The sequence below is a fragment of the Pygocentrus nattereri genome, chromosome 13, assembly GCF_015220715.1.
Source record: "Pygocentrus nattereri isolate fPygNat1 chromosome 13, fPygNat1.pri, whole genome shotgun sequence".
In the NCBI taxonomy this organism is placed as follows: Eukaryota; Metazoa; Chordata; class Actinopteri; order Characiformes; family Serrasalmidae; genus Pygocentrus; species Pygocentrus nattereri.
Window position 1 is genome coordinate 19,929,218 of NC_051223.1, and position 15,129 is coordinate 19,944,346.

General features: G+C 40.3%; 2 protein-coding genes across 3 annotated transcripts in view; one reads left to right on the plus strand and one right to left on the minus strand.

Annotated features, from left to right (window-relative positions):
• The first annotated feature begins 315 nt into the window (after nt 1-315).
• On the plus strand, nt 316-11,821 carry LOC108426414 (urotensin-2 receptor). The gene is made up of 2 exons (XM_017695866.2): nt 316-1,794; nt 11,687-11,821. Exon 1 carries the CDS (start codon nt 682-684, stop codon nt 1,747-1,749), a length of 1,068 nt encoding a protein of 355 aa, XP_017551355.1. The 5' UTR covers nt 316-681; the 3' UTR covers nt 1,750-1,794; nt 11,687-11,821.
• The window catches only part of uts2r2 (urotensin-2 receptor 2), a 35,843-nt gene continuing 31,736 nt past the window's right edge, over nt 11,023-15,129 (minus strand). For both annotated transcript variants that reach the window (XM_017695868.2, XM_017695867.2), the window contains one exon: nt 11,023-11,864. In XM_017695868.2, the coding sequence (XP_017551357.1) occupies nt 11,728-11,864 (137 nt within the window). In that variant the 3' untranslated portion in view covers nt 11,023-11,727. The remainder of the gene's footprint in view (nt 11,865-15,129) is intronic.

Consider the following 15,129-nt stretch of genomic DNA (forward strand, 5'->3'; position numbering starts at 1 on the left):
ATTGTCACAGACACGCTTTCAGTGAGCAACGCATGGAGAGCGGAAAACGACGTTAAGCGAAAAAACTCAAGCAAAGAATCTGAAAAACAGCAGTAAGGCAGTTCTCTATGATCTTGCGGTTTAGAGGGAACCGTGTAGGTAGAACCTGTCCAGGTAAGTGTGTCTATTTATAGGAGATCCCGCTGTGGCGTTGATTTAGAGCCTCTGCGTCCGTGCGTAAAAGAGGCGCCGCCGCCGGACGAGCTTCTGTTCACCATAATGTGAGAACGACAAAAAAAAGCAACACTGCTTTTTAATGCTGAAAGTTTCTGGAGACATGCGCACGCACCGTCCCCGTCCACGCTGCATCGGGTTTTTTTCTCGGACTCACTCCAGCGCAGCCGAACCGACGCACACGACAGCCGGCGATGTAAACACCAGTCAAAGCTGCTCCACACGCTCGTTTAGTTTATTCTGTCCAGGTGCAAATCAACTTTTCGCTACTGGTGACCGCCGCCAGCCGTCCCCGTGACGTCACGAGCCGCAGGCAGCGGCGGTGACGCGTGCGCGCGTATCTCGAGCCCGCGAAGAAAGAGCGCTCGAGCCACCGCGCGTCGCAGAAAAAAGGAAAGGAGAAAAAGTTCCCCTGTCACGGAGGTAACGGGGCCAGCTCCTGCAGCCAGCCGCTTCGCCAGGAGCGCCATGAATCTGAGCAAGTCCGGTGGCGCTCCATCCAGCGCGAGCTCCGTGGACGAGCTGGTCATCACGTCGACCTTCGGCACGCTGCTCTCGCTCGTTTACGTGGTCGGCGTGTCGGGCAACGTGTACACGCTGGCGGTGATGTGCCACTCCATCCGCTTCGCCACGTCCATGTATATCTCCATCATGAACCTGGCCCTGGCGGACCTGCTCTACCTCTCCACCATCCCCTTCGTGGTGTGCACGTACTTCCTGAAAGACTGGTACTTCGGGGACGTGGGCTGCCGCATCCTCCTCAGCCTGGACCTCCTCACCATGCACGCGAGCATCTTCACCCTCACGGTCATGTGCACGGAGCGCTACCTGGCCGTCACCAAACCTCTGGACACGGTCAAGCGCTCCAAAAGCTACCGGAAAGCCATGGCGTGGGGCGTGTGGCTCCTGTCCCTGCTCCTGACCCTGCCCATGATCATCATGGTCAACCAGACCACCAGAAAGTCCGCGGACGGAGGGGTGAAGCGGATGTGCGCGCCAACCTGGGCGCCCGAGGCATACAAGATCTACCTGACCGTCCTCTTCTGCACGAGCATCATGGCGCCCGGGTTCATCATTGGCTACCTGTACACCCGGCTGGCCAGGACGTACCTGGAGTCTCAGAGGAGCTCAGCCGCCAACAAAGGCAACAAGCGCTCGCCCAAGCAGAAGGTTCTCATCATGATCTTCACCATCGTGCTGGTGTTCTGGGCATGCTTCCTGCCCTTCTGGATCTGGCAGCTCCTGCCGCTGTACCACCAGCCCCTCAGGCTGGCCTCCCACACGCACACCTGCATCAACTATCTCGTGGCGTGTCTGACGTACAGCAACAGCTGCATCAACCCTTTCCTCTACACGCTGCTGACCAAGAACTACAGGGAGTACCTCAAAAACCGCCACAAGAGCTTCTACCGCTACACGTCGTCCTTCAAGAAGCGCCCGCCGAGCTTGTACTCATGGGGGAAGTCCGCGTCCTCCAGCAACCAGTTCGAGTTCAACTCCGAGACGCTGGTGATGGCGCAGCTGAAAGTGCAGTGAGGCAAGGATGGAGAGAAGAAGAGGAACAAGTGAAGCCGCGCTAAGGTAAGTGCTCTGCTGTATTTCATCACTTAGTAGGCCAGACTTAAGGTTAGGGTCGTCCGAATGTTCCTGACCTCTACTGGTATCAGACAGGCTTGAGTCTGTGCATGTGTCTGGCTAAGTGACAAAATCCTGCATTATTAAATGTTTCTCAATACAAGTGCTGTTTATTATCATTCCTCATTATAACTTGTATACATTGGCACAAAATGTCATTCTTCACGCCACATTGTGCAACGCGCAGCAGCAGTACATTACACACAGACTGCACAGACTACACAGAGTGCAGAGACACGACAGTGCAGAATATACAATAAAGACACCAGGCAATACATATGCAGAATTATAAGTACACAGGACAAAACAGTATATGTGATTGGGCATCATGTATATGTATATACAGCCATACACATATATGCATGGATAGACACCAAGCAGCAAATGAATGATAGTGCAAACACTGCAACTGCAACCTGTATAGACAGATCAAGGTGTCATAGCAGAATCAAGTAGTTAAAGGATTTAAAGTGCACATGCACAGTGATGGTAAAAGAGTGTATGATCAGTCTGTGCTGTATGTTGGAAAGGGTCTAGATTAGACAAAGCGGATCTCACAAAGCAGATTTCTCAGTTTAGCAGCTAGAAATGGCCAATAGCTTGCCTGCCATTGGACACATTTTAGTGTGTTACTAAGAGAAAATCCTGTGTTGTTAAATATCTCCTTTCGGAGTTCTTCCACTTACTTAGCTGGATAATTTTTCAGTTACCTAGATAACTTTCATCCAAGTCCAAATCAAATGTTCTTGGTCTCTTCTATTGTCAGGCAGGCTGACATTCAGCTTGGGCTTAAGTTATATGGCTAACATTAGTGAGGTCAGGTACCAATGTTGGATGATTAGAATCACTAATGCCACTTCAGCTCATTCCAAAAGAAAATACTGCATCATAAAATATCACCATAGGAGGTATTTCACAAAGCAGGGCTGTTCAGTTAGCTGGATAATGTAAGCCCAAAATAAGAAATGTCCAATACAAATAAGCTAGGGACTTATTTGCTAATGGACAGGTTCGAGTTTGGGCGCACGTTATCTGACTGAGAAAATCCTGCATTGTTCAATATCCACCTGGACGATTTCTCACTTTAGCCAGATAACTTGCGTCCAAAGTGAGAACTGTCCAATGTGTTCTTTGGCTTATCTGCTTTTTGGACAGGCTTACGGAGTCTGAGGAAATCTTACTTTACATAAACATAATGTGAACCATTTCCTCCCTATTTAATGGCAGCTGTTTCACCTGTTTGGCTCTCCAATTTCAAAACTCACATGTTTATCCACATCCAGCCTGCACTCAATCAATGCACTTTAATTGCTGAATTAGATCATTTAATTATTTAATTGTTAACATACTTTCCCATCAATCAAAAGGAACCTATGCTCTTTAACATGGACTGTACTGGACCGACGAATGTCAACTTGTTTTCCGTTCATTAGTAAAAACAAACACTTGGTTCTTTTCTTTACTGAATTCATAATATTAATAATACACTACAGCCATCACATACCAAGTCTGTAATGTATCTACAATAAATATACAAGTGTAAAATCTAGTTTAAAAGGACACTGATTCTCATGACCATATTACCAATGAGCTGTAAGCCTGCCGTTTTATCCAGCTGCACAAAAAGAATAACATGTTTCTAGAGATCACTACAGATATAGTCACTGACCAAATGACTGTAAAACTTAAAACATGCTTTAAGTCTGTCCTTCAAGCTGTCTCTTCTCAAAACATTAAATGCACCAATAATATACATATCAGAATATTCATGTAAAGGCAGCTATAGCGCGGGAAGTTCTCCTTTCCTTGTACCTTCAAAACCAAATATATAGCACTGAAAAGTAATCATTTCCAGCAGTCTGTGTGTGCAATCCATCAACACTGAGATGTGTTCAGTGCATGCGTGACATAAGAGAGGTCAGCTCCTTAATCAGATGGCCAGACAGACTCACAGACTAATTTGCTGGTAGCAGAAATGAAACGGAAAAGAAGGCAGCTAAGGTCAAGCAGTCATTTTTGCTCTCTTCAGTTAAGTGGCACCCAGTGCAACATAAGGCACGTCATCTACAGCCACAGTAAAGCCACGAACAAGGGAGAAAGACAAAACAAATGAATGAAAACCATTAGTCATTTTGTCCTACAGCACTATATCTCTGATCTGGACAGCAGTTTCCCAAAGTAATCTTTGTGTTAAGATTATCATAACTGGTAGAGAGAGTGTTCAGTCTGATGCTTTCGGGAAACCCAGCCCTGACTGTTTTGCATATATATAGAGCAGAGGAGATGTTTCAGATACTACCGATGCTTTGAGAAGCATACAATTCACAAATTTACACTTTGACAGTTCACCTGCCACACAAACAGAAACTGGTATAGCTGTGTCACTGTGTGTTTAAGGGTGTTTGACACCATTTCACTATTTCACTGTGAAATTCTTCAGTTTTTCAAAGCTAGGATCTCTCAAGTTCCTCATCTTATTCGGCTGAAAATGGTGGAAACTTTTAATGCGAACCATTTACTTCCCATTAATGGCAGCTGTTTCTTTCCATCAGAATAATCCGTTTTCTTTGACTAGGCCAGGAAAGTTAGACCATGAAAGAAATGGATTCAGTTCAAGTTATGTGTTTCATCCTTCAATAAAACCTGCTCAAGAGCATCCCAGCTGGACTGTGATCATGTTCCTGATCACTTCCGTAACTGTGACACTTGTCGCTGGCTGCTTATCGCACATCTCCCTCTTTTGCATATGCATGTGTTGGAACTTCAGTGCTCATACATCAATGCATTCCACAGAACTGGTGGTACAGATGGCTGCAGCAGTTGGTCACGGTGGCATTTCACACCTTCACTCCTTAACAGAAAATACACACTGCTGCCAGATGCATGTAAAATAGGATACACATATTGTCTAGCACCAAAACCTTGGAGCTTGCTCTAACCGATTCTCAACTAACAATTTTAGGGCTGCACAATACAGACAAAACACCGTATAGCAATTATGTTACAAACAGGTTTGTAGACACTCGCTCATCCAACATTTTCTCTGACATCAGTGGTATTAATAGGGAGTTTTGGTCTCTCATTTGCTGCAGCAACGAGAATGAAGCATATACTGTGCAAAAGTCAGAGACCACTCTTCATTTAATTTTCACTAAAAACATCCATTAAGATAAGATAAGATAATCCTTTATTAGTCCCACAGCAGGGAAATTCACAGTATTACAGCAGCAGCAGAGTAACAGGAGTAAGGCACTCAGTAATAGAAATGGGAAACAGTATAAACCTTATCAACATTATAAATAATAAAAATTAAAGCTAAATCTCTAGACTATTTACAGGAAAATTAGGTAGAAACTATTCATTTTTCTGAAACATTAGTGTTTTTTCTCCTGTCTCTCTAGGTCTACCAGGTTTTGCATTTTTGTTAAGAGTCCCATTTTCTCTTTATCTTTTTAATCATTTTTTGAAGTCCAGTTTCTTGTTTTTTTCACAAATTTTATTTTGACTCTCCCCCTCCTTGTGCAAGTGGATTGTTTTATATCTGATATCCTCAGAAATGCCTCCTGAAAAATGAATAACTTGTATTTAATGGCCATTTTGACTGAAAGTTGAATAAATGAAGGATGGTCTCTGAATTTCGCACAGTACTATAGTCTATCTTTCAATATACAAATAACACATTATTGTCTTGAAAGACTGGCCTGCGTTATGTTTACTTTGAAATTATTTATGTGTCGGGTGATGTGAATGTCTTGATTCATCCTCCCACCCAATGAATATCTGTGATTGGTCAGGATGCTCACAGCACTCAGTGCGAACACTCAGTGCATGGTTCAATGCAGAAGTCTGCAATATGCAAATATCAGTTTTGTGAAGGCCAATTTTGCAATACTGATAAACGGCCGATAGATTGTCCAGCCTATACTGTATGTGAGGTAAGAAACATTGGATACCAAGTAGACAAACATAATGTACAGTATAATAGAGGCCTAACAATATTATTTGAACAAAACACTGATACATTGTGTTCCATAAGTCATCTGGACAGAGTCAAGATGCTGTGAAAAAGTCATAGCCTTGAAGGCTTCAGTCCTGAATCAGTAGACTCTAAGCTCTCAGCAGTATAGAAGAAAAAAAAACTGTTCACACTGTACTGTATATGCTCCTATCTGACAGTGGCAGGAGAGACAAAAAAAGAATTTTACAGTATCTCTCTGAAGATGGTAAAAGAGCACAAGGCTCACTGCTGGGTCTTGATGTCTTCATGCAGCCATCAAATTCAAAGTGAGCTGAAAACCAAGTCCAGGTTTAAAGCAGTGATACAGATTTTTACCTCCCTCTGCTCTGCACCTCACTGGCAGGCAGTTTAAGTACAATTTATTAAAATGGGATTAGCTCAAAAGTGGAAGATTTGAGTCAGATGTGCAAATTGAGAGTATCGCTTTACCTAATGGCAATGTGGGGGGAAACACATGCTTATTAACCAAGGTCACGTACAAAAATACATTACATAAGCCGTAAAAGAGAGTGCCAGTAATAAGCTGCACCATTTATTTCATATGTACAGTATCAGCCTCTTGGATTGCCTCTGAAATCATCAATATCCTCTTATTCTTATTCTTATTCTTATCATGGGTTTAACAAACAGGCGGTTTTATGAAATGGCTCCTCAATGACCTCAGTGCAAACATCACTGTAGCTTATGGTCAGTAGGGAGTTTGTGTTACTTACTTTTTACTGCGTACATACACATCACTACTGCTACGAGAACAGTCTTTAATCACTGTACAAGGAGTTCTGTGTGAATCTCGTCTTTCCACCATACTCTTTAAAAAAAAGTGGTTTTGAGTATAAAATTTGGTTCATTTCTTTAGTTTAGTTTAGATCACTGAGACTACGAGGCTAACATTGCTAACAAACACTAGAAGTTAACAGTCACCTAAAACTTTGCTGTAAAAACTCTTAACCCGTTCTCAACATCCAACTCTCCTTTGCGTGCATACATGCCAGACAGGCATATGGTTGCTGGATTAAATTAGCAATTTCTGTTGTTTCTAAATATGTTTTTAAACATATATCTTCAGTTAGAAAATTCAAAATTAAGTTATTTATAAAAAAGAAAAATTCATTTGGTTACCAAATAGGTCTTGGCTGATCAACAATATTGAAATAAAATTGAAAATTGTGTAAATTTGATGGCAAAAACATTTGTTTAAAACATTGTATAACAATTTAAGCTTAAAATAACAGCTTCAAAATCATCCTGATGGTGACATGATAGTGAGAATGGCATCTCTGTCATTGCCAGTCTGGGCCCAGAACGCTAGCACTATGCAACTTTGGAGGAGTGGGTACAAAACCTCTTGTAACAACTGAGTAACGCTTTACAGCACCACATCACACATCAACAACTATGGGTTTTCAGCCTGCTATAGGAAGCTAGCTCAGTATTCCTAGCATGGACATCATGGCAGAGGCTGTCGAAAGGCCAAAGAAGACTTTGTCACAGAAAGCAAAGAAGGAAAAAAGAGAGAGCCTCCTGTAATAAAATAAACACCACAAAGGCATATGGACGCTACAGATTACAGTCATGATTTCAGTTATTTACACATAGTAAAATAAAAATCGTGAGTATAATCTGTAGCGTCCATATGCCTGCGTGCACAGGATCCTGTACCCTTCAGCTCGTCAACATATGTATACATGAAGGGGCTCAAAATTTGTATTTACGACAACAGTTTAAAAGTGAAATACACTCTGCAACTGTATGGGTAGCCCAAGAGCAAAACATACCAATTCTCATATAATGCTACTCTAAGTATCTCTGAAAATATGTATTTGCTTCTTTGGGAACAAGAACTATAATGGAAAATGGTTAAAGTCTGGCAGTACTGACACTCTTTTCTCTCTCCACATTGCAAATCTATTAATTATTGCATCAGAATCTAAGAAATCAGATTTATTTGATCATCTAGCCTACATCTATACCCATATATCATCACAGTGCAATTGAACCAGCAATCACATGAGTCCTAAACATCTTTGATTCTATTTTTGTCATTTTTTCCCCCAAGTACATCAAGAGTGTTATAAGATTAAGACTGATGTAAGATGGATGGAGTTAAAAGGATTACCGTCCCACAGGAAGCACTAAAGTCTAACTGCTTTATAAGACTTCCCTGTTATTGATTCTCTCCTCACTTCAAATTATATTCAGTTTGTCTGTAACATCAGTAAAAGGCCTTCTTTCATATGGTCCAATGGGGCACTGCACTCTAGGCTCCGTCAGTGCTGTGAACAGATGGGTTTGCATATTCATTAATTATCACCTTTTTAACGCTTCCCTCACGTCTAAGATTTTTGGCAACATAAAGGGTTACCCTTTAATCCATAGTCGTCTGTGAGCATCCTATATGGGATTGCGCTTCGTATCGTGATCTGATTCGCTAAGGAATACATGCAATCACCCTGACCCAATACATGAAGGCAGCAAGTGAAACCTGAGCTCATCAACCCAGAGATTAATAGACAGCTTACAGTGGAAATGAATTACCATACCATAATGTGTGATCCCACAGAAGAAACACAGTCATTCACACAGAATTTAGACAGGCTAGAAGAGCTCCCGTGCCTAGATTTAGTTTCCATTGCTGAATGACTTATTATCAAATTTAAATGATCAATTTAGCAATCACCACATACTTATTCATAGTCATCTTCTGCAATAAATTGAATCAATGTATAATTCATTAAGTAATATTACAGACCTTCCTAATTAGACTCCTGCTGTTGTAACACAGTAGGAACAGAACATCATGTAACTCCATCCAAATTCTGTTTGTAAATCAATGCATGCCGCCAAAAAAGCCACAAACGTCCTGCGTGCTATCATGAAAATGGCATGGTACAAAGTAGTTTCCATTCACAGTCGTCAGCAAAGTAACCACAAACATGACGAGTTTACTTGTTCAGCCATGTGTAAGAAACGTCCGCAAAGTATGATAAACACCGGCAGTCTGAGACCACTCCTTAGACCACTAGGCTAACTTGACACAAAATCAAATATTCCGGAGAACACAGTCAGCTGCACATGGTCTGTAGTCTGACTCATACATCACTAGATGTATTCTGATTTCTGAGACTTCAGGCAGCCCAAGGACTACAATTTACAATCATTTATGTACTGGTACTGTGAGCTTCCCTATTTGGCAACCAGTTTGGTGCCCAAAAAGCATCCAAAGCTACTAAAAAAACACAACACTTCAAATACTGAACAATAAAAGTAAAAATGAGACAGCAAATAATTTAATAAATGTCCATTCCTGTTTATTCAGCAGTGAGGGAGACGAAACAAACAGCTGATCTTTATGACAGTTACTGACAGATATACTGGGATAAATCTGAGAGAAACCTTTGAATCACCTGCTATAAATTATTCAGGGAATAGTTTCCATTGACAGCTGACTTCAAAAATCTCTGTAGTTGAAGTGTATCTCAAAGTAAACTCTCTTTTGTGTAGACCCAACAAGCTGATACCACTCTGCTGTAGTTCGTGACCAGCACAGAAAGCAAACAGAAATTTCAGGTTACCTCAAAAACTCCCTCAGCTAGCTTGTATCATCCAGAAAAAGTGGTCTCTGTATAGAGTGAACATCTCTCCTAGAACATGGGTTCTTTGGAGCAATCAGGTTCCATGAAGAACCTTTCACTGGATGGGACTTTTCAAAGAGCCATTTCTGTAAATGAGATGTGTGGGTGTGAAGAACATTTAAGAGTTTCAAGAAATCTCCACACAATGTCAAGGAAGCGATCCACACATCTCGTATATAAAAATGGCTCTTTAAAGAACCTCATCCACTGAAGTTCTGAAATTCTTTGACAGAATTGCTCCAACAACCTGAAGAAATTCAAACCCTCGTGTGATCCAGGGAGCCAGTCTGTTGTCTTGAGAAGTGAAGTTTATTCGTTGAGTGCTCAGGTACATACAGACATACAGCTAGCCTGTAAGACATTTTGGCTCCTTTATTTTTAATGGTGTAAATAGATGTAATGCCTTTTTGATGCAGTGATCTGCTTGACCGTCTCAGAACTGCTCAACATGATAAACCACTGTAAGCACTGAAACTGATTAGGCAGAACTACACGATTAAATCTGCAGCACCTTAATCATTAAATGACATTTATTACAACGATTATTCAGTCATTATTTGAATTGGCAGAATTAATTTAAGATCATCGTGCATACTTTCAGAGGAAAGGCAAACTGATTCATTTATTTCTGCGTGGCATGGCAGCAGAAGGCTCAATCAGAATATTTTGCTTTAATAATATTTTAGAGCAGAACAGCTTATTTAGCCCTTGTCGTCTCTCTATGAAGAATAGGGAATATGGCTGTGAGACACTGCATGAGATACATTTGTTTAGTAGACAGCTTTAGAAAATAAAAATTGCAAAATTCCTAGTGTACGAGATGAAACCTCTGGCAACAAGGCCATGCAGTATGACCGATGTGAAGCCCCTCTATTCTGTATCCTTGCTGTTGAGCCAGACCAAATGTAGATGACAAAAAAAATCAGCTGCTTGGCAATAACCGCTAACCAACAATAACTCAGAAAAGCAATTGCACACATCAAAACCTGTATAAATTAACTTTTAACAAAACAAAGTATTGTAAAGTTTAAAAATGTGTGTTGATAGCACTTCATTTACTGCACTTTCATGTACAAAGGCTTAATGTAACAGTGCAGATAATGGCAAGAGATACAGTATAACCTAACTGAGTATAGTGGTAGGGATACAGAGATAATAATACAGCTAATTTCCTTACCAATAAGAATTACAATGGTATGGAATAATTCATCATGACACATAATACAATGCAAAAATGAGACAACACACATTGTGTAAATGGGTAATATATGCTGCTTTCTAACAATTATGCCATCTAATTCAACTGTATTGCACCAGTGGTTAGTTTCCTGGACAAGGATTAGGCCTTTCTTTTCAATGGAGAATACTCCCAAGACTGGCCTAAATCCCTATCAAACCAAACACAGATTTTACAAACATAAATTAAACATGCTGATAGGAAAGAAGAACTGATTTTTGTAATATATACACATATATATATATATATATATATATATATATATATATATATTTATTTATGCTTAAATGTTCTTTTGGTTGATTGTGTGTCTCATTTTTGGGCAAATTTGTGACAGACTTAAACGCAAGAGTCATGAGTTTTTACATCTCAAAAGAAAACTACACACTGCTGTTCTGTGTTTTACTTTAATAATAACATACCGTGTAGTTCAGTAAAGGTATTCAAGGATACGCTTCATTATATGCTTTTGAAAAGCTGCATCAGTAGGATATCAGAGTGCTTTGCTCTTCGTGAGTCATTTTTTTTCTTACCACCTGTTGAGAATTACTTGTGACGTTTGTCTGGTCCAAACTGTTGTGTGTGATCCAACTGTAACAAAATCAGCCCAGAAAGGAAAGAAGCACAGCCAGGCTCAAGAAAACAGCCATTTACCCAAAAAAAAAAAAAAATCAGTCCAAGCAAAAGGCAGACACACAGGAGCTGTTCCTCATCAAAAGAGAGCGAAGATCCACAAGAGGCAAACATCTGAACGTGCAAAAACTCTTTTCAAAAGTTAATTACAAGACTGATTATTATTTGCATCATCATTGCGGTTCCAATTCAAGAAATAAATAAAAAAGATTGCCAGCAAGTTGTTCCACAGAGAACAAAATGGCATGTCTTGAGAATGCAATTAGAAAACGTACAGCGCTCTTCCAAATGTCGTCTCACTTTGCATTTCTGTCCCAGGGCTCCAACAAGGCACCGGGGTCCTTAGCTGAAGAGGGACCCTACGGCAGAGTGGGGTCTGCTATCGCATGATCAGGGTCACATGTGAAGGACACAGTGATGGCGTAACGCGTGCCCCAGACAACCTTCTCGACACGGTGGAGATTCTCAGATCCCGAGGAAAAGAAAGACACTCGTCCTGTGGGGGAAGAAAGGAATGTAATGGTGTCAGACAACGAAGAGTAGGGCTGAAAATCTGGAGTGAGGAAGGGAATCTACACACATTTGCTTGGAATGTAGTGAAGTCAGAGCTAGGATCCAGCAGAGAACCACAATTCATATTTTATAAATAAATAAGTAAATAAATAAATAAAAATGAAGAAAAAAAAAAAAAAGAAACAGGTTTTATATTTCCATATGAACACATGAAAACTAAGCTCCGAGGCTTGGTTTCAGCTTGTATTGAAATGTTCATGATGTTTGTACTGTCCTGGACCAACATTGAGAAGCAGAAAAAGTACTTGTGATGGGTCAAACAGGGATGGCATTTCCCCAAGCAATTTGGTACTGCAGTCCTGCTTTTGCCGGTGATCTTTAAATGTTCTCTACCCCACTACCTACACAAGAGCATTCTAAACACTAATTAGACAGATGTGAGCAAGTACAGGGAAAACTGCGCCACTGCATTAGATAGCTGCCTATGATCTGTGACACCAAAAGGAGACATTTTGCAAAAAGAGCAGGACATTTATGTAAATTACCTTGCAAAGTTTGCTTATCATTGACCTCTGTAGACAGCTATTTAGCATGAAAATGTTCTGAATCTTATTAGGATGTTAAAATGTCCTTAACATGCCAACTTTGGAAAGGGGCTGAATGCATGTGTTGATTATGTGAATAAAAGATGTGTGGTGCACTGTGTTCCTCGGCTGTCTCTGAAGCGACACACATTTAACAATTTAGGAAGGAGCTTTTGTGACTTCAGTTTGCAGTTTTAGCCATGCAATGTATGCTGCTCACTGAATTTCACGCAAAGAGCAGGATGGTGCCATGCTATACCTGACCTTATAGCTACAGCAGCACAGAGGCAGAGATACAACGTGTGCTGACCGTGCTAACTGACCATTTGCTACATTTTGTCAGGTCCTGCCTCATTTAGTTGCTGTTGCTATAAGCATTCAACTGTCACCTGAAGCTACTTGGCATATGTAACATTCTAAAAAGCTTAGTAGCACAAAGGAAACTTTAGAGGTAAAGGAGTACCTCTTAAAACATTTTATTAATAAAAGATAAACCAGCATTGCATGTTCAGTGCAGACATACATACGGTGCAAGCACATTGTTTAAATCCAGTTATCTTGGCAATGAGTATGTTTATTCTTGTAAAAACACCATATACCATGTTATTAGGATAAATACAAATTAATATGAATGCAGTAAAATGTAACAGTATTCTTATTTTTAAAAAAAGTACTTTATCTTTATCTTTAGCTAGTTTGAAGAACAAAGTTTGGTTCCAGATTTCTTCTCAATGCTCCTGGCCATTATATGGATTTGTTCAATTCCCCCACCAGCACACTTGATTTAACATCATAAAGTATCGATAAACCAGGTACCAGATGACAACTATGAATAATACTGGGCTTCCATGAGGAGTTTTGGAAATGGCTGACATAGATAAAACCACTTGCTGTGTGCATTTATTCTAAAATTGATGTTTTTCCAAGCAAATAATGCTTACGGCCCAGATAAGCAGCTTTTTGAATCCAATTTGCTCAGGTGCCTACAGTACTGTAAATGTGTGAGAATAGAAAAAAAATGTGAATGTAAACCAATTTAGAGGGAAAACAGCAATTCTGGAAGCCACATTTACGTTAATCAAGCCAGGGAACTATTTAAGCTACTGGGTAGTAAAGCAGCAGTTTAAGTTTAATGAAGAGAAGGTTTAAGCTAAGCAAGCTACACCTTAAGATAAGCTAAAGAAAAAGCAAATGCTAAAGCTTTCTCTAGAGCTAGCTGAAGCACTTGTGGAGGTACTTTAATATTTAGAATGTTTTGGATCACAAATGCAAGCACTGTACTGTCCTGTTTAATCGGACTGATTTATTAAGCTGTCAGCAGCTAAATCAAGCGAAGCTGTTCACTAAATGATTAATGAACTGACCTTAACACTGCTCTGGGACATTATTTGCCTTTTCATTTGATCAAAATGCTTTAGCATATACAGTAACCCAGATGTATAGCTTACCTTAGAGCCAGCATAAATCTGTCTATTAATAGTTTTGCCAATGAGCTACAAGTGAGGTCTTCCACATAGGTTAACTTTCAGCATCAGGAATGAAATAAAAAGTGTCACCCACCAGATGATCAGGATATAATGTATTTTAATTACACGTTCCTTAATAACACCTTTTTATCTCTCTTAGCCTTATATTTCTGACAAATTCACAGCAAGCAACACTCCCTCTACAAGTTTGTTGTGAGGAGTTCTGTCAAAGTTTTTTCTTTGCTTAAAGGAAGAAGAAGCATTAGAGATGATTGCATTTGGCTGAGAGGCATGTCAATCATTGTTTTGCAAACGGTTAATTATTCATGCAGCATAGAGATGATGAAGGAAACACATAGTGGACAGGGTAAAATTAATTAAGAGCCTGGCCAAGAGTAACAAGCTACACCCACTCTGTCAGCAGTGTACAACAGAGTCAGCTCTTTAAGGCATTCATATATTCCACCTACACTCCACCTTCCATAACTAATAATCTATATGCTTTCCATGGAGAAGATTCAAAGTGATGTCATGTTTTTAGCACCTCAAACTCTCTGACAGGATTATCTGATAGCTTGGTGTAATTAGCATAGTAAAGAAGATCATTTGGAGGGGGAAGGTATTTTAATGATACAGACAATCTAGGACCAGCAGTTTATTCAGCCAATATGTTTGAATATGCATCATTTTCATCGTCATTACTTGGCGTATAAAAAATATAACAGGCATACGGTGTGCTGGTATGTGGAGTCAAGCAATTGAAAAGTGACGTCTTTAGTCGTTTTGACTCTACTCCAGCACGCTGGATTTGAAGTGAAGCAAAGACTATGTATCTATAATGTGGAAAAGGGGTCCTCAAACCTGGAACCTTGAATCCATTTTCCAGTCTCTTACTTAATAAATCACTGGTAGTTAGCTGACCTGTTGATGTATTTGACTGGCTATTTAGTGTCATAACTAATGACTGCGAAATCCAGGACCAGAAACTGGATTCCTGGTCCAGAACGTCAGCTTGCATGCAGGGATCTCTGGCATCTTTCCTGGTGGTGATCTACCAGATCTGTATTGCAAACTTTTTCAGTTCCTGCTTCTTTTAGGTGTTTTTTTTGCCTTCAGTCTGGTCTTCAGTATGAGCAATGCTCTGTAAGGTTCAAATCCTGGTCAGTCCAGAAAACTCTATTTAGTTTAGAGAAAAGCT